This window comes from Anas acuta, chromosome 1 (genome assembly GCF_963932015.1).
Source record: "Anas acuta chromosome 1, bAnaAcu1.1, whole genome shotgun sequence".
Classification (NCBI taxonomy): Eukaryota; Metazoa; Chordata; class Aves; order Anseriformes; family Anatidae; genus Anas; species Anas acuta.
Genome location: NC_088979.1, coordinates 117,542,568 through 117,564,812, shown reverse-complemented (window position 1 = coordinate 117,564,812; position 22,245 = coordinate 117,542,568). Strand labels below are relative to the sequence as shown.

Genomic DNA, 22,245 nt, shown 5'->3' with positions numbered 1-22,245 from the left:
CCTGAGGCAGGATGGATAGGATTGTCAGCATGTTAGGCTTCTGAATTTCATTCATCAGCTTCCTCTGGGTAAATACAGGAGTTAGCTGTAAAGGGATGCCAGCCTGAGCTTCTTGGCTGTGCAAGGGATTAAAATCTATGCTTGCATACAGCAAGAGGGTAATTAGTAGCTCAGATAGTATAGCGTTACGTTTTAAGGCAGATTCGAGCATTGAATGTCGCTGGTACTGGTGAAAGGTGTTGTGACAAGAATCCTGAAGCTGCTCTTGCCTGTGAGCAAAGCAGGTCCACGTGAACCATGGCAATCCCCCTTGCTCCTCCCATTGCATATAGTGAGAGCTGAGAAGAGACGCCTAGCTACTGCCACGGAGCTGAATCCCTGCCTTGGTGGTACAGTGCACGCTGCGGTTTGATAGAGACGAGATAAATACCACACGCTGCTGGGGTGCCTCCCTGGGACACGGTGGCTGTTTCCCTGTTCCAGCTTGTGCCGGGTGCTGCTGGAGGTAAGTGTCAGCTCAGTCTGTGCATCCTGCGCCGGGCTTGCTGTGATACTGGTCATCCTTGGCATGGCTTCTGGACTTTGGGATCCTCGTCAGGGGGAGAGGCTTGCTGTGTCCAAAAGGTAAGGCAGGGTGAGACCTGCTGGAGGGTGCTGTTCAGTGGGCAGCCCCCACTGTGGTGACCCTGGGCTAGCGCTGACCCCGAAAGCCTGCCAAGGCATTGCAGGGTTTTACTCTACTGTGCTGTGTCTCTCTGTGTCTCAAACAGCAGGCTGTTCTGGCAGAGCTTTCAGGGGAAGGGGAGGGCTCTGCACAGATGTGATTACATTTTCTGTTCTATCAGTGTCACTGTAACCAAGCACTTGGGAAGGAAATAGGGACTTTCCTTATGGAAAGGGACAGGGGACTGGCAGCTCTGTACCTTATTCCTAGTGACTCTTGACAGTGTCAGCTGCTTCCTACAAACCATATAAAAGGTGTTACGGTGCTTGTTTAACAGCTCTCTGAAGGTGTTATGCAGCCTCTCTCTGTTCCCTAAAGGTGGCATCTGATGTATTAGTGACACGGAAAAAAGCAACCAACGTGTTGGGGCCTGTCCCCGAAGCACTGCATTGCTCAGCTATTGTTTTCATTGCATTTCTTCACAACTGTGTTGTGTAGCTCCCTTGCAGAAAGGAACACCTGAAAACCTAAACTTAATGACATATGGGTTCACAAACACAAGCATGTGATAGATTGATAGATTGATCCTAAAATACCATTTTTAAACGTCTTACATTATTTAAATATCATTATTAAGGATTATAGCTTGATATTCCAGCAACTGGGTCTAATCCTTGTTTTAAAATCACACCAATTTGTAATTAGTGGAATAAAGCATCTCTTGTGAATGAAAGCGGTAGCACTGGCTTGTAAGATGAAAGATGGTCTTACGATAAAAGCAGAGCACAAAGAGAACCAGGAGGAATATCAAAGCTTTATTTTAGTCTGCTGTGAACTTGTCTAAGCCACCTGTCTGTAAAATGCAGAAAATTGAAACTCCGGAGTGTCATCTTCACGTACGAGATACCTAAGTGACCCTGGGTTGCAGATCAGTGGTTGACGTTTTTCCAGGTGCAGCAGGAACCATGTATATCTCAGGTAAATACCAAGGAGCCCTTCCTACTTGCTGAAAGCAATGTCAAAACCCATTTATCTTCTTGCTGTATATCATAGGACTAGAGGAAACCCCTGCAACAGAAGCCTTCAGAAACCTCCTGAAACCCACCTTGAGGCAGTTTAGCCCCCTGCTATGAGTGCAAGGGTAACTGTCCTCATAACCTTTACAGCTATTGATGCCCAGGCTAAATTTACTCCTGGCTGTTTTCTGCCTGGGTTTTATTTTATTTACATAGCCTTTGGGACACAGAACATGTTGTCCCTGAGGTGTTTGGCCTTCTGGTGTACTTGTAGATTGTCATTTTCAGCTCAGTTAATGATGTGGTTTTTTGTTGTTGTTTTTTCGTTTGTTGTGTTTTCAAAACGGGGACCAGGCGCCATGTGGGGGATGAGGTGATGGGCGCCATGTTGGGGTGAGGTGATGGGTGCCATGTTGGTGCTGCCAGCCAAGACACCTCCTTCCCCTCTGCCCACAGCCATCGTGCTGCTGCAGCTTTGTGGTGGCAGGCAGCCTGAGGGGGGCCATCCCCCTGGATGCCATGCTGGGAGATACAGCGCCATGCTGCACATGTCATGAAGGCGGGTGCCATTGCCAATCTAGCCAGCATGGAGGTTGTTTCAGTCAGTGCCTGCACCCACAACATGCAGCCCTGGTGCTGTGCCTGCTGGCTCCTCCAGCCCAGAAGGTTATTTATTTGGGGTTGGATTTTTTATTATTTTTATTATTTTTATTAATAATTTTTTTTTTTCCACTACATTTTGAAGTTCTGTGAAAACGCTGTGTGATCTGAGAGTGACGTGATGCAGCAGGTCAGCTCCCTGCAGGTGCAGCGCTATTTTTACTAACAAAAGCTCCGATTTTGACACCGGCAGCTCCCCCCTCTGACCCTGCTTCTCGCCAGCAGCGGGGGCCAGGAACCAAAAATAAATAAATATATATATAAATAAATAACGCCATGGCGACGGGGCGGCGCCACACGGACTTTGGGCCTCGGGGGCCGCCGTCGGCGGGGAGCGGGGCCCGTGCTGCTGCCATGGCGACAGCGCCGGGCGGTGCGGAGCTGGGGGGGGCGGCTCATGGCGGCCGGGGCGGGCGGTGTCTTGGTGACGCGGGGCTGGGGTGTGGAGGGAGCCAGGCACCGGGTACATTGCTCCTTCTGCTCCCTTCCGCCCTAAAAATGGAAAATAGGTGGCAGGTGTGCCTTGAGAGGACAAGGGGTTATGGCTTTAAGCTCAGAGAGGGGAGATTTAGGTTAGATATTAGGAAGAAATTCTTGTCGTGAGGGTGGTGAGGCACTGGAACAGCTTGCGCAGGGCAGCTGTGGGTGCCCCATCCCTGGAGGTGCTCAAGGCCAGGCTGGATGGGGCTTCGTTGTCATTTCTATTGACCAAAATGCAGTTCAAGCAAAAAGAGGAGCTTTTGTAAAGTTTGCATACAAACAAGTTTGCAATAAAAGTATCCAGCTTTACTATTATTCTCTTGTAGCTAAATCTTGACTAAATTTTGAGGTCTAAAAGAGCAATGCTTGTCAGCTGTGGTACATAGGGTTTTAAGAGTCAGAGCAGGCGTTTGTGTGAGTAAATACCTGAGAACTCAAAGATGCTCACCAGAATTTAAAACCTTGAAGGAATTTAATCAACAGCTTCTGGATGGAAGAGTTTTTACAAAACACTACAAAATGCTTACAGGTTGGGAAGTCCAGATGCGGCCCTTACTGTCTGGAAAGGCAGGAAGGATCAAACAGCAAGAGCTGTTCTGCTGTTCCAGGGCCATTTGGGGTCAGAGCTAATTCTTACATCCCGTGTTGTGTTGCCATCTGCTATGCTGTGCTCATGTAGTGGTGTACTGTAAATGATGCAGGTTTATCCTGTGAGAGAGGGACAGAAGCAGCAACTCCAGCAGACAGCAGTGGGTACAAAGAGAAAAGATTGTTTGCCAGATCCCATCCTTATAGTGGCTTACCCTCAGTTTTGTCATGAATTTGACTATAGCCAGATTGACTGGTTACTGAGTACATTTCATTTTGTTTTGACTTAGATCTTGCCCTGCTAGCCAGAGCTGAAAAGGCCAAAACCATTCATGTTCAAGGCCATTAATGCTCCTTAGTTCTGAGGTGCTGTGGCACTATCTGACGTGGTTGTGTTGATTCTGCTCCCAAGTTTGATGTGGGTGCCGTGGGAGATACCAACATTCTGTGCTCGTGTGTCACTGGAGTTTTAAAACATTTTTTCCTTCTTTTGTAGTATTACTCTAAGGCATCACCAAAATGAGTGAAAATGATGACCAAGGTGATCCGGCAAATATGGGTGATATAACAGAAAGTGGAGAATATGAGGATGACTTTGAAAAAGACCTTGAATGGCTAATTAATGAAGAGGAAAAAGAAAACCTCGGTGAAATAGAGGTATTTGTTAAATTAATTACTAGTTTTCTTAGTTAGAAGGACGAAAGAGTAATATGAAAGCACAAAAATCAGTGTGGCTTGAGATGCGTAGGTATGTTTGCTGAATTTTGAGAAGGAATATTATTTGGAACTATAGTGAAAAATATTTCAATGAACTGATTAGTTTGCTTATAATTGTCTTAAAACAAAAAATTAAATGTTCATTGAAAATAATACGTTCAGTACAAAGTACTTCTGCTTTCAGTGCAGGCTCCTTCAAGTATTTGTGCAACACATTGTTCTCTTTTCGTATTGTCGCTGATTGCTTTACTGCTCCAGCCACGGTTGGTTAAACTTTGTATAGATGTTAACATGGGGAAACTGTAGCAGAGATGTTAGCACCAAAAAAGGGTATTTGTTAAGACATTATCTGACAGCCTGTTTTAAAAAAATAGTGTGGTTAGTACTGCTTTCCTCTCTTGCTGTTCCTTTTCTGTTTCCCTGATACTGTTCTTTGTTGGGAGAACAGTTTGAGATAAATAGTTTATGTTTATTTTTTCAGAGTCCTGAAAGAAATGAAGAACATATCAAAGGAAAAAATGTTAAAGTTGTGGAGACCTTTGAGGAAGACAGTGAGGAAATGGAAGAAAATCCAGATCAGCTTTCAGAAGCTGGCATAGATGTGAAAGTGAAACCCCGCAATGAAGAAAGTTTGGTATCTGGGTCTCACATGAAACAGGGGGATCATCTGTCTGATACGGATAGTGAGTGCTCTATCCAGGAATCCAAGCTAGAAAACCAGCAGCAACTGGATGAGGAAGAGGACGAAGAAATAAAGCGTTACATCTTGGAAAAGATTGAAGAAGCCAACAAGCAGCTGGAGAATCAAGCTCCTGTGGATGAGAATAGAGAACGGAAGTTAAAATTTAAGGATACGTTGGTGGATCTTGAAGTTCCTCCTCCAGAAGATGCTGAAGTTTGTAAAACAGACTTTGCAAGAGAAGATGATGTCTCAAATAGGCTATCTCGGTTGCATATTTCTAATGAAATGGGACAGGAAAGCTCATTGTTTTCACCACATGCTGGCAAGAATGAGGAGCAGAAGGATGGTAAAATCCTGGTAGAAAAAGATGGGAAGTTTGAACTTCTAAGTTTACGTGATATTGAAAGCCAGGGATTTTTGCCCCCAATAAGTGTTTCTTTCACTGATATTGAAACTCAACGTACGTCTCCAAAATCATACCCTAGTTCTTCTGGTGCTGTCTCTCGAATGAAGGAAGTACCTCCCGTAAGACCAGGTGTACATTCTTTGTCTCCTGCTGGTGAAGAGTGTGTGTATTTCCCTAAGCCCCCATCTAACCCTAAGTATCGTCCAACCTCTGCTATCAATGCTGCAAGAGGTCTGGGAAAACGGAAGACTCCGCCAAGAGCACAATCTGCAAATGTGCCCGTGAGAAGTTCCACTTACTGTCTTTCTCCCAGACAAAAAGAACTGCGGAAGCAGCTAGAACAAAGGAAGGAAAAAATGAGGAAAGAGGTAAAGATACAGAGGCAATGAGCAGATCACAGTGACCTTCACATTCCTTCATTGGGCACATTCCTACAACATGCAGATCACAATGATCTTCACACAGGCCACATGTTCAGGGCATTTACTCAGTAATAATAATAGTAATTCTCTGGAGTTTGTACAGAATCTCTCAAAACTCCTTTCCTTTCCTTTCCTTTCCTTTCCTTTCTTTTCCTTTCCTTTTATTTTTTATTAAAAAACAAAACAAAAAGCAAACAAACAAAAAACAATACAAAGAGACACCAAAACCATGGAGTGGTATAGGACCATCCCTTGCTCACAGTAGAAATTAAGTATTTATTTAATACATCCTTTATAAATAAGCCTTTTTTTTTTTTTGCTTTATTGTACTTACAGCTTTTGCTTATTGACTCCCTGTAAATTCCATTACAGGTCCACTCTTTGCTGGAACATTGTACACAGTATCACATCTACATTGCAGTGTGGTCTGTGGAGAAAACTAGCATTAACCACAATAATGCAGGTGCACGTGTGGGTGCTGATGAAGTATATAATAGGCAATTATCAGATGGGAGAGTGTTTAGTCATAAAGTAAGGTTTTACACAGGAGGGTGGCTGTGAGATCTATGAACAAAGCAGTATGTGTGTTTGAAATGGAAGGAAGACTTCAAAATGGGCATGCCTTCTTGGTTACAGGTCAAGAATGAGTCCAGAGGAGAGCTGCAAAGATGATCTTTAAGGTCCTTTCCAACCCAAACCATTCTGTGATAATAATGATCGCATCAGGAAACTATTTATACATATTCATTCAGGACAGGATAGGTGGTTTGGATTCTAACCAAACTGTTCACACTTCTCTAGGGTTCTAGTCAGGTGCTTTAAATGTAAGGTCATGGTCTGAATAAAAAGAACATGTTTTTCTGTGCCGTGATGTTCTAAGCAAGCTGGAAATAGTTCTGGCCTGTTTTGTGTGAAAAGTTTGCTGATGGCAGTGATGAGGGGCATGAAACGTGGAGAATTACTGCTGTGCTATATTTGTACACACAAGTCTAGATCTCTTGACAGCATTCTTCGCACATTTAAAACAATTAGTGTGGTGGAGGCAACCTTCTGTTACTAGGCTAATGTAGTCTGCACTACTTCATTGGCTAATTCCTGAAGAAGGTAAGAATGTAGTATTGTATTTCTTCATCTGTGAAGGTGAGCTAACACTGGATTTCACAGGCACAAAACATTTCTTTACGTTATTTGAATGCATCTGCCTCATTTTGGTGCTTGGGTTGTTTTTTTTTTATTTTTTTTAATTTCAGTAGAGTGGAAATTGTAAGTTTGTAGGATGCTGTCTGCAAGTTGTGTGTGAGTGGGAGGAATATCATCTATTCGCAGGAAGAGTAGATTTTGGAAATGAATGGGGATTACAGCTTTTGTGTCAGAGAATTAAAACCTGACAAACTGTCCTCCTCAGTTTTCTGAAGCATTGTTTGAAACCATTTCTGCTATTTATAGATACTTGTAAGCTAAAATGTGATTAATAATTACAAGAAGTGTTTTCAGTTTTGTAAAAATCCTTTTTTTAAACTTGAGAAAAGTGTTAAGCTATTAATAATTCTGTGAATAAATTCATTTCAACTTCATGTCCAAAAAAAATATCTCCATTAATATGGTAGTGCCAGCAGTCCGTGAGCAGTTAACTATCCTTTAGGGTTTAATGGTCTCTCAAGCCTGAGGGTTTCTTTAATATTTAAAATGCATCAATTAGCTCTGATTGGCTTCAAATCAGTTTAATTGGGCAGATGTCATTTTGTTATGGGCAGATGACCAGTAGCTACTGAAATGCCCATGAGTTGGGATGTATCACGGAAATGGAGGTAATCACAAAAAACAGGTAAATAAAACATGCGCTAATTTCTTCTTAAAACAGTACCAGCTTGCTGCAGTCTGAGTATTCCTGTTCCATCAGTATTTTTGTGTCAGATGTAATTCAAATGTCTCATTTATTACCCACTTTGACAATGAAGCCTTTGCAGATTAAGACAGTTATCTCAATGAGCAAGATTTTTATTCACTCTTAATCTCATACAAGGAAGAAGAAAGGAAAAAAGAACAAGAAGAACAGAAGAGAAGGGAGAATGAGATGGTATTTCGAGCCTGGTTACAGAAGAAGAAAGAACAAGTGCAAGAAGAAAAACGAATTCGTCGTGCAAAGGAGCTGGAAAACTTGAACAGCAAAGTAAGAACACCATAATGTGAGACTGGGAGTTACACTGTTCTGGTTAGATAGGAAAACTGAAGTCTAAGCCCCTGTTCTTAGCAAAGTTTATGAACATTCATAGTGATAGGAAATGTTTTTGTCATACTGTTTTGGTGAAGAGCTAGACTGACTTGCATGTTCAGGATGGTTCTGCCTGCCAGGCTGGCTTATGCCGTACAGGCTCCACGTGTGACCTTAATAGCTATAAAATCACAGGAGGTACAGCGATGCCCTTTTTTAGCAGGTGAATGACTTTACTGAGCCCAGCAGTGAACAAGCCAGAAAACCCTTTGAAGTATATTCATTACCATCAGAACTTGCTGGCCTTGTTAATGCATGTGATGTGACCAACCATGATGATTCAGATACTCTGAAGTTCCTCTGTCTTGCAGCAAGGGGCTTGAAAAACTAAATTTAGTATTTTTTTTTTAAACATATTGCTTTGAATGCTTGTTCATTTGTGTATTCAATGACAGATTAGCATATGGTTGTTTGCCTATAAAATACATTTCCCTAATGTGGATGGAAATGCCAGTGGAGTTGAAAAATTATAATAAAATGATTAATATAAAGGTCATTTGATGATAAGCCTCATGTATATATGTCTTTTATTTAAATAGGACAGGAGTAGGAATCCAGAAGAAGCCTTCAAGTTATGGCTTAAAAAAAAGCACCAAGAACACATGAAGGAAAAACAGATAGAAATTTTGAGACGGCAGGCAGAGGGAATTGCCTTTTTCCCAAGAACAGAGGAATGCAACAGAGCTTTCAAAGAGTGAGTAGAAACATTCCCAGGGAATCCATTTTGAACTTTTTGTAGTGTATTAATTTAGGCTGTCATTTTATAGTACATCTTGAATGCTGAAGTCTTTTTTTGAGCGAATATGCCCTCATTAGTTTATACTGTAGAAAAAACACATCAGTTCTTTGATGTTTGTTGCTGTGAAATTAGTTGTCACAGCCTGAGCTGAACTAGCGGATTGCTTCTGCTGAAAAAGAGAGATCCTTTTCCCCTAGTCCTTTTTGCCTGTTTTAAAGCAGTCGTGTGCCAATTTAGTCTATTAAACGGGCAGAAAGTTTATCTGGTAAAGTGATTTTTTTTCTTGAGTCTGCAAGTTGAATCAGCTCAACAAAAGGGGGTAGGGAATGTGGATGCAGAACCAGGAGTGCTGGGATAGAAAAGTAGTACCTCTCGTGTTTGGGAATGATGGGCTTTTAGTTGGCCCTAACATCTTTATCCTGCAGCACCAGGTGACTCTAGTTACACGGGGTCCAGCCTCCTTTGAATGGATGACATAAAAATTTCAGTTACCTGTCAGTCCTGTTTCTCTCTCCACAGATGGCTAAAAAGGAAGAGAGAAGAAAAACGAGCAGAAGAACTGGCCGCTAAAGAGCGAGCGAGGCAGCTTAGATTAGAAGCCAGAAGAGCAAAACAGATGCAGAACATCCACTGCATTAGTTCAGAGCCTAAATCCTTTCGCTTCAGAGACCATTACAGTTGAAAATTTAGAGGTAACTACAGAGTTCTTGGGGGCAACCCTCTGAATTTTTATGTCTCTTTACAGCTACTGACTTTGTGGTGTTTTTAAAGCTTTCAAGCGAGTTTAACAATTCTCTTCATTGACAATGGTTTTGCTATTTATTCGTAACGAATTTTGTTGAAAAGCCTGCTTTTATGTACAACTCAGGGATCTTCTTGGTTTGACCAAATCTAAATGAGAGTGAGATCTGTTTGCAAGGGTGGCAAATACATACTCCCCTTTCAAAGGCACTTTATTACTGTACTCCACCATGAATTCCCGGATGCAGGCTATATGTAAAATGGTGAATTTTTGCTGGATTAATATTGCTGTTTGCTGCTTGTGATGATGCCTGTACAACTTGTTGTGTTGTTGGAAAATGCTGTTTCTTGAATCTTTGAGTTACTGCTTTCTACTGCTTTGTGGACCAGCTGTCCTGGCTAGGCCAGAGGACACTTACTTCAGAGGAAGTGGTGACCGAAGGCTAACACGTATGTGAACTCGCATCGTTTTTTCAGAAACTTATTTCTTTGAGCCAGACCGATGCACACATATTCAGTAGTTTTATACTCCATGAAATAATGTGAATTATGATCTTTACCACTATCAAGGAAGCTGGATTCCTTGTCTACATGTCCATGTTTGCTAAACTTATTGAAATAAACTATGTCACCCTTGATGCTGTGTACTCTTGATACAAGAGAATATGCTGAGGTGACTGATGAAATCAAAGGAATGCAGGGTCAAAGACACAGCTGTATTAAATCCAAAACTGTAACATTAAAGTAAGCAAAGAAAGTTTATTGTAGTTTTCTTCATGCAACCCAAAGCATGGCCAGAAACAGTAGGAATTTGTAACTTATATACTCGGAGCATGGTATGAGATTTAAAGAAAAACTGGGGGAAGGCAGCCATTGTAGAAACCCTTTCTCCAAACTAGACAGCTACATATGATAAATATGGGAGAGAAAACAAATCAAAATGTGTATTTGCATCCTCCTAACTTTCCTCTACATTTGCAACTTAAATTTGAATAGGCTTCTTTGGATTCAGCAGATGATCTGCTGGAGTATCTCTTTGAACCAACATCAAGAAAATAAAATCATAAGAGTAAAAATACTTTTTTTTTTTTTTACTAGTACTTGTGCAAACTTAGTGCTTACCATCAGCCTCCTGCAACACCCAGGAAGACTTTGGGCAAGGACTGAGTTCTTAATGCTAGGTCAGGTTTCAGCACTGTGTACTAAAGGAGCTACATAAGACTTTCTTTGCTGAGGTTCAGCTACCTAACAGCTTGGCTCTGGAAGCTGAAATAGATGGAAAAGGCATAGTTTCATCACCCCCCTCCCTTCCCCCCATTTTCTAGAATCCATTTAAAGCCAGGTCCTTTTTATATATTATAGATAGAGCTCATCCAAGCTCTTTTCCCCTTCTCCATATGAGGAGGGCAGCAATACTGCATATGCTCTTTCAGAGCTTACAGCTGTAAAGCCTCATTGCACACACTCCTTTATATTACTAAATTTAAAAGGCTGAACATAGACTTGAGGACAGTTCCTCACTTCGAATAATATTAAAAAAACACGGAGCTGACTGTATTCCATTGTCTTTTGATTTTTATATTATTATTTTACCATATAATACTTCATTTACTTTGGTATAGCTTATGTTTTTGTCTCCCTCTAACAAGAGATTCATTAAGATTTGTTAATGAGACTGTAAACCTCAACTAATCAAGGGGATCTCTATGTTCTACAACTTGGACCAGCATAACATTTTGGTCTTGCCTTTGTAGAAGGAAATAAGTAGCTTTTCAGACTGAAAAACAGTAGAAGTATTTCACAGGCTAAGGAAGTCCTGTCAGTCCCTGACTTCAAGTGGCAGAGAAGCAGAAAGTGCAGGATTTCCAATTTTAAATGCACCCCTATGGAAAGAAACAGGAAAAAGGAAGCCTGCTGAACATCAACTAGTGTTAGTCTTCAGAAAGAGTGCATGTGCAGTTGCGTTTGCTGTGTTTTTAAAGGGCTATCAGCTCCCCTTGACAGTGATTGCAACAATTGAAAGTTATATCTTCGTATCTTGTGTAAGGATGAAACCTTCCAATATTCTTCTTTGTGGAAAGGAAGGAAGATGGAGAAGTCTCCGAAAAGGAAGCTTCTGCTGATGTTTCTGTACAGGCAGCTGGATCCAGTACACGTAAAACCTAAAGATGGAAAAGCTGAGAATGAAAATATATCTATTAAGGTTAATAAGACTTATCGTTCTGTGACAGCTAGGAAGGATTTCTGCTCAAAAGCAGAGTTTTTCAGCTTTATTTCAAATTTAAAACTAAAAAATGGCCATCTATCCAGACTCTCAATATAAAAGCATTAAGTACTGTTTATGAATTAGTAATATCAATCAAAATTCAAGGTATGATTTTGAGAATAACAGAACTCTTGAGCTTAGTTGAGCAAAATTAAGTGAGGCTAATATACATATATAAAAAAAAATAAGTACTGTGAGCCTTCTGCTGCTAAATTTCAACTACTTCCAGACTAGACTGTTAGTCTAGTTTGTTATTTAAACATCAAGCTTTTTTGTAGTGGAACCCTATCTTGGAAGAGATACAGCTTCTCTCTGTGTTTCCTCCCACCTTCAACAATACTATTTTTAGGGCAACAGAAACTACTCTTGAAGTATTATGATTTATTCCTACCTGAGTCAGGTCTCTTCTCCCTATCATTTTTTAAACTTAAGTATTTTCAGTTGGCTTTCTCCTGACACACTAAGTCTAAACAAATTTTGACACAATCATTTGTGGTGCTATGTACAGTAAAAGAAAACAGTACATATTATGTTGTTCTGCTTATTCTTCCAGATTTGTTTTTTAAATATCAAACAAAAAGCTCAATTCAGCATGTTTCCCTTGGGTGTAGCTTTTAAATAAGATAGTAAGTAGTTTCCAGAAAGAAAAGTCTTGCTTTATGGCAACACAACCCAGTGCTGTGATGACAGATGGAGATATGTGAAGGGTTCTTACCCTTTCAGCCATTTTCTCAGCAGGGGTATTGCAAAACTCCACAGCTGTTGAAGTCTTTTTTGGACTGCTAGTTCCAACATTTCCAAGAAGATGTGAGCTTACAGCTTTGGCTAGCTTACAGTTCACAGTTGCTAGCTCTGTTGTAGTGTATGGTTGGGCACTGGGGTAGTATGTCTGCTGTCTCCCCCACTGAAGAGAAACCATCAGCTCCTCCAGCAGCCTGCACAGAAAGGAGAAAATTTGTGTTTGTTTGTTTTTTAAAAAATGCATACTGTCAGCAAACAGCACGCTTCAGAGGAATCGTCTCTTCCCAAAACCTACTGCACAAGTCAAGATGTCCACTAAAGAAGGTTTAGTATTTAAACAAGGAAGCAAAGAGGCTATTCTCAACGGCCATGCATCACCAATACAGAATTTTAATACCAGTGAAACTTATTTGATATCTGTCTGGATAAGCATTAAGAAGTCAATACAGGTAGAAGAATCTGTATGCTTTGGAAGGAGATAGAGGAGACTTGAAGTCAAGGCAGTAAGCGATTAAATGTAGGTCAGTATCTGAGAGGTATCAATTCCCTGGTATACTTGCACCTCCAGGGAATGCTGGAGTAAGAATTAATGCTACTTTGGCTATTTCAGTTCCAAGATTGAAAAGCAACTATACTATCCATCAGCATGTTGTTGTTGTTAAATATCACAGGAACAGAGGAAATCTATTTGATTCTTCTCCAGCCCATAATAAGTTGAGAGAAATGAAAGCTTGCAGAGAGGTAATCTGGATTAGAAAAATCATACTTTTGTGTCTCAATCATTTCTTGACGGAACTGATCACGTTCATTCAACAGATCCTGGATTGCGCTCTGTGCATCCCGCGTTTGACGCTGAAGAATTGCTCTGGTATTGGTTAGCTCATCAGCCATAACCCTGCAGAAGAAATTTCCAATCAGTAACTTAAGTGAGCAGTTTCAAAGTCACCTTAACTCTACGACAGTATTTAATCAGCTCAAACTAAGGATTAAGCTGCTGTTCCTCTCCCTTCCCTTCAGGGCCTGTATCAACATAATTACTAAGGACATGTAAGATGGCTACGGCTACTTACCATTCACTCTATGACAAAACTGCTAAATACCAGCAACTTAAATGGAGGAGACTATCCTAGTACTGTCTCTTTGAAGCAGTAAGGCTTTTCCACAATATGCATTAAACATCACTAATTAAAATTTAGCGTGTTATACATGGCTACAGTAGAAGATTAAAATCATATGATGCTATTTGCCGATCTGGAAAATCAACTACTCCTAGCAAGTTAAAAGTCTAATCCATTGTCGAAGGAGATTTTGACATTCAGACCAGCTTAAGATTTGCTCCTGACTCTTGCTACCCATTAGCATATGGTTAGAGAAGTATCAGTAGGGTTCTTAGTAACACGAGTATTTAGAGATCTTCCTCCTTTTCCATTTTCTGCTGTTCCCAGTAGATCCCTGAATCACTATAAGAAAAGTTTATCAAATCAACTTCTACACAAATTGATTTTATGGGGATTATTTGGGGAAAAAAGAAAAAAAAGATGAGTCAAGACAGCTGCCCTGGAAGATATTTTTAAACCCTATACTGGACATGTCTTACTACATTGACAAGAAATGAAATTAAGATTTTAGTAGTGTTAGGACCCACTCTACTACCTTTGAAAGGCAGAATTATTTAGATTTACAAGGAGTTTACTTTCTTTATATCTTTGAAGAGACTGGAACTTCATAGTAAGTGTCTTATAGCTGTTGCGGCTCTGCATATATAAATAAGAACACCCCCAGGCGTTGCAGTGGGTGTGTGAATTAAAAGGCTAAAGCAAAATGCTGCTGTAACAGTTCTGTGAGAGGGAATACCTGCTCGCTAGGAATTTGCTTCGCCACACGTCGCACTGTATAGACATGCGCTCCAGTTGTTCAGACAACTGAGACATATTCCGGCCCAAGACTTCGTTTTCTAGGATAAGCTGATTTTTCTCACGAGCCATCCGTTCAAAGTGATACTGCAGGTCATCCCCAACAGAAGCAACAAGCAATTTCTTCAGCTCCCGATTCACCTAGAAGTAGACCAAACTATCTTACTATTACCAATAGAGGTTGAAACACCTTCTGCTTTCTGAATGCAGCAGAACTTACTGCAAATACCAAACAGTAAGTTGCCTCCCTCCTTCCAGCATGGGATCTACCCAAAGCAGAGTATATTAAGCCTCACAATACACTTCAGTAAGCCATACATTTTTAAGACTAATACATGTTAACACTTTCTTGCTTAAATTTTAACAGTGTTCAAAGAGGAAGAATGAAAATCTGCTACAAGAAACAAAGAAAGTTTCAGCAGCGTTCAAGTCCTGACTCAGTTAAGATAGCAAAGGAGGAGACAAGACATCCATTTATTACTTTTGAAAGTTACAATCCCCCTTTCTACGGTAACATTTTTTTACTTAGCAGTTGGGTTGAGGAGCAAAGACTTTTCTCATGAAAGATACATTTCCCTGCAGCTCTCTAGTGTGTTTCTCTCAGCTTTGCGCCTTTGATATTTTTATCTGCTGACAGAGAAGCAGCACTGGAGTACTCAGTTGCACTTTTACTCTGTATCTTAGCTGATAAGTTCAAAAGGAAAACTTTTTGTTTCAAGGCTACAGTGTCACAGCAGTTAGCTTTGATTTTATTCACAAACTGTCTAAATAAACCAGAGCTGCTCATCTGTGTGTGAGGAAAAAAAAAACACAAACCTTTCATTTCTTACCTCTGTCTGTATACGAAGCTGATTAGAGAGACCTTCTTTATCCTGTAACAACCGCTTTTCTGAATTCTTTAGCTTTTCAAGTGCATTTTTCAACTCTGTCTGTTCTTTCTTGGGATCTACAGTGCCATCCGACTGATGGAACGGATCTCCTTTATGTCCCACTGATTTAGCTACTTTAGCATTTTTAGTTGGAACAACATGGGTGATAGCTGCTTTGGGGACTAGTATACGAATAGCTTCAACCTCTACTGATTTATCAGCGTGTATTTTCCCTAGCTGGAGAACTCCAGGACTCAGTGAAGAGACTGTCTTTTTCTGTGGGCTGTGGTGGATGACATGGTTCGTAGTGTTGGCTCCAGTGCTTGCTTCCACCGATTCAGCCGTCTGCTCTGTTTCCATGCCATCTCCAGGTCCTCGGATGGGTGACGAGGCATAGTCAACTAAAATTCAGAGAGAGTGGAAGGAGAAGTTTACCACCTTTCATTTTGTTATGGTTTCATTGCAACTCTTCCCTTTGTTTACTCTAAAGGTGGAGATTTTCTTTTTACACTGCACATGTAAAACAGTCCTTTACAGCACAAGTTAGGATCTAGAAAGTCATTACTTAAGTGTGTATTGCTCATGAAGACAAAATCATTGATCTGAATTGTGTTAATTCTGGGCTGCCATACAAGATTGGGTAGATGCAGACATGAGAAAAAATTAGTAAGGAAGAAAAATCGTGACAATATTACCTATAGGCTGACAGCAAACTTCACATTTTGGGAGCTTGACAGAATGAGAGCAGGCCTATTTTAAAAGCAACAATAAAAAGCAGCTACTAGCTACATAGCTACTAATGCCATAAGAAGTTTAAGAGGTTTAAAGTACTATCTGCTGTACGTTTTAATTGTGAATGAGTCAGTTTCACTTCATTTCTAATCAATGGCCCCCAGTACTCCCAGCGAGGCTGCAATCTGGTCTAGATTCCCAAGTAAACATAACAGTCACTGACATTCATTTTACTGAAGTTCACCAAGTTTTCAGTTGAGTTAAACATTAAAGTTTCCTCACAATGGGTAAAGGCAGGAAAGTGTCTTACAACACAGCTACACATGCTGCTGTTCTTTCTCAAACTGTGGTTGGTAACACATGTCTGCATCCTCTATCCAAAATTTCAAAAATACCATAGTGGTGCCATTACATTGCCCAATTTTCAAGTTGGTTGAATCAGTACCACCAGGCTGTAAAGACCACAGTAGGACTGACAGACAAGCGTAAAAACAAGTGACAGATTTGGTTTTCCATACAAAACTAGATTACGAAAACCCTTTGTATTAACTGCCCCATCCAGGCAGCTCTTTGTTTTTCACTGCGGCAATGAGGCCACACAACTGTTTCCTAACAGCTAAATAAAGGGAATAAGCCTTTAGAATTCAGGTTACAGTACTTGTAACCCAGTCTGCTTAGATATCACGCGAACCACCTACCTTTTTCTAGGGATGTCATTTTCTCTTTAGCACTCAGTTCTTCTTAACTACATGAATCTGAGGAGGAGAGGAAAGGAAGGAAAAAAATATTTAGTGAGATAGCACTGACGGTTAATATTGGGTTACCCTATTTTCTAGTACAACCTTGAAAGTTCAGTTCAGGCACGCTGACACGCTCTTTGCCGTGAGTTGTAAGTAATTTATAAGGGAAAAAAAAACAAAAAAAACAAAAGCAAGCAGAATAAATAAATAAATAAATACTCCAGGACCTAGAAGAGCTAAAAGGCCACGCAGCTTCCAGCATTTGCTTCTTCTTTCACTGAACTTGACCTCCCAGCTCTTGCTGCTCGACCTCCACCCCTCAAACCCCTGTGACAGTACCACGGCCCCGCAGCACAGCCTGAGGGGCACGCACAGACAGCCTGAAATCACCAGGGAAAAAAGCCACATCCGCGCTGGGCTCGGGGCAGGCCCCTGCCAGCTTCCCAGGCCTCGGGATGGCGTTGGAAGGGATAAAAAAAAGGTAAAAAAAACACAGAAAATGAAGGAAAACGAGAAAGCAGAAGCGAAGCCTCCCCTCCCCTCCTCTCCCGGGGCTCCCTCAGCCCCCGCCCCGCCGCCCCCAGCTAAGCCAGGGCACGAAGCCGTCACGGCGAGACGGTGACGGGCCCGGGTCCCGATCCGGATCCGAATCCAAATTCGAATTCGAACCCGACCCCAACGGCCGCCCCCCCCCCCCCGCAGCCGTTACCCTCAGCGGCAGCCCCGCGCCCGGCTCCGGCAGCGCCCGCCTCAGCTTCCGCTTCCGGCCTTGGGGCAGGGCCGCGGTTGCTAGGGAACGGCGCGGGCAGGCGCAGCGCCATGGTGAGCGCCCGGTGCGGATGGGATTGGGGTGGGATTGGGATTAGGACTGGGATTAGGACTGGGATTGGGGTTAGGGGACGCAGCGGAAGGCCGGCAGCGGGTTTTAGGCGGAACCACGTCTCACCGCTGGGCGTTGCGGTTCCCCAGGCGGGCGGTGGGGCTGTAGGATCGCGGCGGGTGCGGCTGGAGGGACCCCAAAGGCCTCACCCCAGCCCCGGCTGTGGCAGGGACACCCCCCACCAGACCGGGCTGCCCAGAGCCCCGTCCGGCCCTCACGCAGCTGGGGGCTGTCCCTGCTGCTCCAGCACCCACGCTCGGCATCAGCGCCTGCTGCTTCATCAGGGGCACCCCAGCTCGCTTCCACACACAGGGCTTGTGCTGAATCCAGGCTAAATTACACAAAAAGGCCCTTTTTGTATTTACCCGTGTCAGCAGAAGTCCCGCTTTCTGAGTTTATGCGGATGCCACCTAGGTACAGAGTGCATATCACAGCTGCTTCATGTTAAATGTGATGTGTTTCTAACCTTCCTTTGCAGCTGAGGTGACACCAGTTAACCCATCCATTAAAGTGGTGTTGAATCCTACAGCTACCTCTAACAATAATTTCCATGATGATTTTGTTTAACTTGTTTTGAAAAGCCTTTGGGGACAGGGACTTCATGGTGTCCTGCCGTAGCTCCATTGCTTAATGATTTTTATAGTTTCTGTTTGTATTTTTTTCCTTATACATTCCTTATTGCAGCTGATGCCAGTGGTTACTAGTTCTATGCATGGCAGGCATAAAGATAACCCATTTTTGTCTGTTATGTGCAAAAGAACTTGAAGATTATTACTTCACTATTCTGTCTTTTCACGTTACTCTACACTAAACAGACTTTGTTCTCTTAGTATTTTCCTATTGATCACATGTGTTTAAACTTGGGATTTTTTCTACTGTCCACAACTTTCTCTAAATGTGGTGTTTAATCTTCTCAATGTGCTCATCCTCTGTTTCATTGTCAGTGTAACACTGAAATAAAATATGAAATAAAACTAGATGTGGGACAGGCCATTTCAGGACTCCACCTAAATCATCTCCCAGTTTGTAAGTGAAGTATTCCTAATTTCTTTTGCATCCAGCAGTCAGAACTGCTCTTTAATTCAGGTTGTGATTTCCTACTCTGCTTGTCAGAATGTGGGATGTCTTGGATTAAAAGTCCTATCAAAGCCAAGTGTGTCACATCAGTGACTTCTTTACTCAATTAGGTCAGTTACTGTGCAACTAGAAACTGGATATGATAGAATTTATTGTTGACACGTTCATGTTTTCTGCTTTTTATTATCATATTGTCTTAGATGCTCAACAACTGTGTTTTTAATAACTCATTCCGTTATCTTCCAAAGGCAGCAGTGAGGCAGCTGTCCCAGCCTCATCCTCCTGCAGGGCCTGGTGGCCTTTCTCTAGGTGTGCTCAGAAATAAGAGTGTTTTGGGGTTTCTTTGGCTGGTCCTGGTGGTACATCAAGGACCACTTTACATGCTAACATGGGTATGTCTAACTTCTTCAAGCTGTTCTTTCTCTCCCCATTTGGCAGCTCTGTCCCCTGATTAAAACCAAATGTGTTACTTCTCTGGTTGTAAGCTGCTTAATTGCTTTGGTAAGTGCTGAAGTAAGAAGTGTATTTCAATTTCCTCTGCATTATATATTGTCTGTTCTTTTTCCCTGTACTGTAATGGGCTGCTCTTTTGATTTTCTCTGACATCTCATGTGTTATAGAACACAGTTTGTTTCTTTCATACCTGCAAAGCAGCCAGCTTTCCCACTCGAGTATTCTTTCTCCTACCAGTTTCCTAAAATACAGTAAGAACACTGTGGTACCTGGAAGATGGTGGGAAAACAGATGTTACAGGAACGTGTGCCACCTGATTAGGTAGGCACACGGCATCCTGAGAAAGAGATAAGTTACCAAACTTTTGGACACGGTGACTTTATACACCTGATCCATCTCAAACATTTTCAGAACATCTTTTCTTAGACACCATGAATTAAAAAATGAACAACTCCTTCCAATTAATTCAAATGTTGTTCTACAAGCCAGGTTTTAACCTTAGGAACCTAATTATGTTCTGAAAGCAAGGACTATTCTAGTAGAAAGCTTGGTAGGCCCATAGTACTGTGTTACTTACAGTCAGTAGAATAAATTATGAATTATGATTACATTAGTTGTAACATGTATATCTACTCAGAAAAAAAAAAAGTTTAAAGTCATATAATGGCCACAGAAAGAAAAGTATAGTAACTTTTAGTTGTTTCAGGTCAGTGTACTAGTGTTAGACCTTACACTTGGCTTGCACAGAGCCAGTGCACCGGAGACTTGGTTGGGTGCGTTGTAAAACCAGCCACATAACTGGGGGGAAAGCTAAGGTAAAAGAGAAATGTTTTGAAACATCGTGCAGTTGTCTGCTAGCTGTTGGAAAGCAGTTTTCGTTGACATCAGTGGACAGGATTTCAAATCAGTTCTGATGCATCTTGAGTGTGCATGTGTGACATATGGCTGCTGCGGACTGGTGGCAGTAAATGCCCTGAGAGAATCTCACTTGTTTCCCTCTCCAGAGGTGGTGTTTCACCTGGCTGCTGGAAGCAGTTAGTCTTTTAGGGTGCCTTGGATATAATCACATGCAGAGACATACTGGAACATCATCTTGAAAATGTTAGTTTCTTTTTATTAATGAGTTTGTTGCACTCTGACACCTGAAAGAGTTCCAGATGTAGAAATCCACCATTTGCCAGACAAGAATGGCCTCTACGCGCAAGCAGTGATCATACAGGTACAGAGCCTTATTGCACTTAGGCTGTCTGGAGGTGCAGTTACATGCTTTTGTTTCCCTCTGTTCTTTAAAACCATTATTCTTGCCCCTGCAGCTCTCACAGCTGCAGAGTACATCACCAAGACTCTTTTCATAGCAGAGCAGACGAGTAATACTTCCGCCTTGCACGTGTGGCTTTGTCTAATAGGACGTCATCTGGATGTCATCCGGCTTTGGTTTTGTGGATGTGCAGGCACACAGTTAGTGGAATTTGAGCTTCCAACTACCTTTGATTGAAAAACAGCTTTGATTCATCACTGGAAAAGACTTTGTGTTTTGGAAATGAATCTTAGAAAACAGGAAGCAAATCAGCCATTTCTAGAACTTGGCCACAGTGAGCCCTGGGTTGCTCATGGTTCAGAGTTATCATGTTGCGATCAAGTTTTCGGCTGAAGGCATTGTAAGGCAATACAGCTCCTGAGGCAGTTGTGGAGTATACCTTGGTTTACTGGAATTTCATTTGGGAACCAGTAATCTCAACCATACTGGACTAGCTCGTAAGATGGGATGATTTGGTGAAGAGTGGTCATTCAGAGATGAACATATAGACAGACAAAACTCTTTCCCATTTAATAGAGTTTCCTGAACAAGGGCACATTTATAGAATAACTTTTTCTTTAGTCATTTGCAAATTATGTACTTTTGCTTGCAAAACAGTTGCCCTTAAAAAAAATAGCAGTTTATTTTTTTAAACTTTTGTGGAAGAGATGAAAACCGCTCCCAGAAACTTCCTTAATGCTTGAGAAGATTTACTTCTTTGGTCTTCAAATAAGGGACAGTTTCACTGGGGTGCCAGCTGGTGATTACCCTGGTTTTTCATCTGCAGAGTAAGTGGCCTGAGTCTTTTTGTTGTAAGCTGGCATGACAGAAACAACCGCAAAGACCGGTTTCCTTACTTAATGGCTGTCACTTGCAGCATTTCATTACAGGGAAAAATAAAACATCATATTGCATGGTGAGTCTTATACAAACATCAGAAGTACGATAGCGTTTCTTTTTGAACCAATGTTTCTTAGTATTGCTGATTTCCTTCTTGGGCAGGTAGCCTATGCACGTGGCAGAAGATGTAGCTGATAAAATCACAGGATTTTGGGCCTGTGCAAGCCAAATGAAAACTGCTAAAAGAATGCAGCTATATTTGACTGAGCAATGTGAAACATTGTTCCAGGAATTGTTTTGGGTTTGATGCTGCCATCTTTGTGGCATTACTTGCTACACAAAATACCACCCTGCATATATAAAGTTGACAGGTTCAGAATCCATGGGATAAATTGCCTCCTACTCCAGCCAACTCTCGGCTGTGGCTTGCAGAAGTTGCCATCTCTCTAACAGTAATTTTAGATGCAGTGAGAGCTCTTCTGACTGATGTGTCTGAAGTAGCTGACAGCATGAAAGGCAAAGTGATCTAGTTATCTAATGAATGTATCATTACATAATGATACATTCCATATTAATCTCCCTTTATCACCCAGAATTGTCTCTCAGGATCCTTCAGATTATAGGTACAGTTGTTAATAACTTTGGCACATCTATTCTAATTATATGGGTTTGTTTGTTTTATTTTATTTTGCCAGAAACCAAAGAAATTCAGGGATTACTCAGTGAGCCACTGTCAGGAGTGAAAAGTTGCCAACTGAAAGTTTGTAATAAAGGAATAATGGGATTTGATGATAGAGACAGTGGTTATTTAGAGAATTGTTCCAGGCAGATTTCATGTGGATAAAATTTATACTGAAGGATGTTGTATCAGAGGTTTTAATTTTGTTGAAAGCACATCTGGACTTGGGTTATTATAAGAACCCAACAGGTCTGTGTAGGACGTGGAGGAGTGCAGGAGGATGGGTGTTACCTGTGGGCAAGAAGCATCCAAACTGACAATAAAAATCATGGAATGGGCATTTGGGTTGGAAGGGATCTCTTGGGGTTATC

The 22,245-nt window shown here is 41.6% G+C and overlaps 3 protein-coding genes across 11 annotated transcripts in view; 2 read left to right on the top strand and 1 right to left on the bottom strand.

The window, feature by feature from the left end:
• The first annotated feature begins 337 nt into the window (after positions 1–337).
• Positions 338–15,066, top strand: CCDC181 (coiled-coil domain containing 181). 4 transcript variants are annotated; one of them, XM_068696342.1, is made up of 7 exons: positions 338–505; positions 3,905–4,065; positions 4,607–5,581; positions 7,659–7,805; positions 8,447–8,601; positions 9,166–9,338; positions 14,675–15,066. In XM_068696342.1, the coding sequence occupies exons 2-6, from the start codon at positions 3,928–3,930 to the stop codon at positions 9,326–9,328; spliced, it is 1,578 nt and encodes a 525-aa protein (XP_068552443.1). In that variant the 5' UTR covers positions 338–505; positions 3,905–3,927; the 3' UTR covers positions 9,329–9,338; positions 14,675–15,066. The 4 variants fall into 4 exon arrangements, with proteins under 4 accessions (XP_068552443.1, XP_068552433.1, XP_068552434.1 ...); XM_068696332.1 differs by lacking the exon at positions 14,675–15,066 and having other exon boundaries at positions 9,166–10,025; XM_068696333.1 differs by lacking the exons at positions 338–505; positions 14,675–15,066 and adding an exon at positions 2,632–2,713 and having other exon boundaries at positions 9,166–10,025.
• Positions 10,127–17,460, bottom strand: BLZF1 (basic leucine zipper nuclear factor 1). Of its 3 annotated transcripts, none has more exons than XM_068696396.1 (7): positions 17,358–17,460; positions 16,607–16,663; positions 15,138–15,577; positions 14,249–14,448; positions 13,161–13,289; positions 12,369–12,588; positions 10,127–11,549 (listed from the first exon to the last, which is right to left on the bottom strand). In XM_068696396.1, exons 2-7 carry the CDS (start codon positions 16,623–16,625, stop codon positions 11,364–11,366), a joined length of 1,194 nt encoding a protein of 397 aa, XP_068552497.1. In that variant the 5' UTR covers positions 16,626–16,663; positions 17,358–17,460; the 3' UTR covers positions 10,127–11,363. The 3 variants fall into 3 exon arrangements, with proteins under 3 accessions (XP_068552497.1, XP_068552505.1, XP_068552515.1); XM_068696404.1 differs by lacking the exon at positions 17,358–17,460 and adding an exon at positions 16,751–16,800; XM_068696414.1 differs by having other exon boundaries at positions 11,391–11,564.
• The window catches only part of NME7 (NME/NM23 family member 7), a 92,524-nt gene continuing 87,626 nt past the window's right edge, over positions 17,348–22,245 (top strand). For 2 of the 4 annotated variants that reach the window (XM_068696369.1, XM_068696351.1), the window contains exons 1-2: positions 17,435–17,470; positions 19,044–19,106. In XM_068696369.1, the coding sequence (XP_068552470.1) occupies positions 17,468–17,470; positions 19,044–19,106 (66 nt within the window). In that variant the 5' untranslated portion in view covers positions 17,435–17,467. Of the gene's footprint in view, positions 17,471–19,043; positions 19,107–20,252; positions 20,278–22,245 lie in introns of those variants that run through there. The other 2 variants (XM_068696358.1, XM_068696378.1) reach the window with 2 other exon arrangements.

Coding starts and splice junctions, on each gene's coding strand:
- BLZF1 (XM_068696396.1), bottom strand. Junction 14,449..15,137: donor AGCTTCGTATACAGACAGAG/GTAAGAAATGAA, acceptor GTCTACTTCTAG/GTGAATCGGGAGCTGAAGAA. Junction 12,589..13,160: donor GAAATGATTGAGACACAAAA/GTATGATTTTTC, acceptor CTTTCTGTGCAG/GCTGCTGGAGGAGCTGATGG.
- CCDC181 (XM_068696342.1), top strand. CDS start 3,928: ATGAGTGAAAATGATGACCAAGGTGATCCGGCAAATATGGGTGATATA. Junction 4,066..4,606: donor AAAACCTCGGTGAAATAGAG/GTATTTGTTAAA, acceptor TTATTTTTTCAG/AGTCCTGAAAGAAATGAAGA. Junction 8,602..9,165: donor TGCAACAGAGCTTTCAAAGA/GTGAGTAGAAAC, acceptor CTCTCTCCACAG/ATGGCTAAAAAGGAAGAGAG.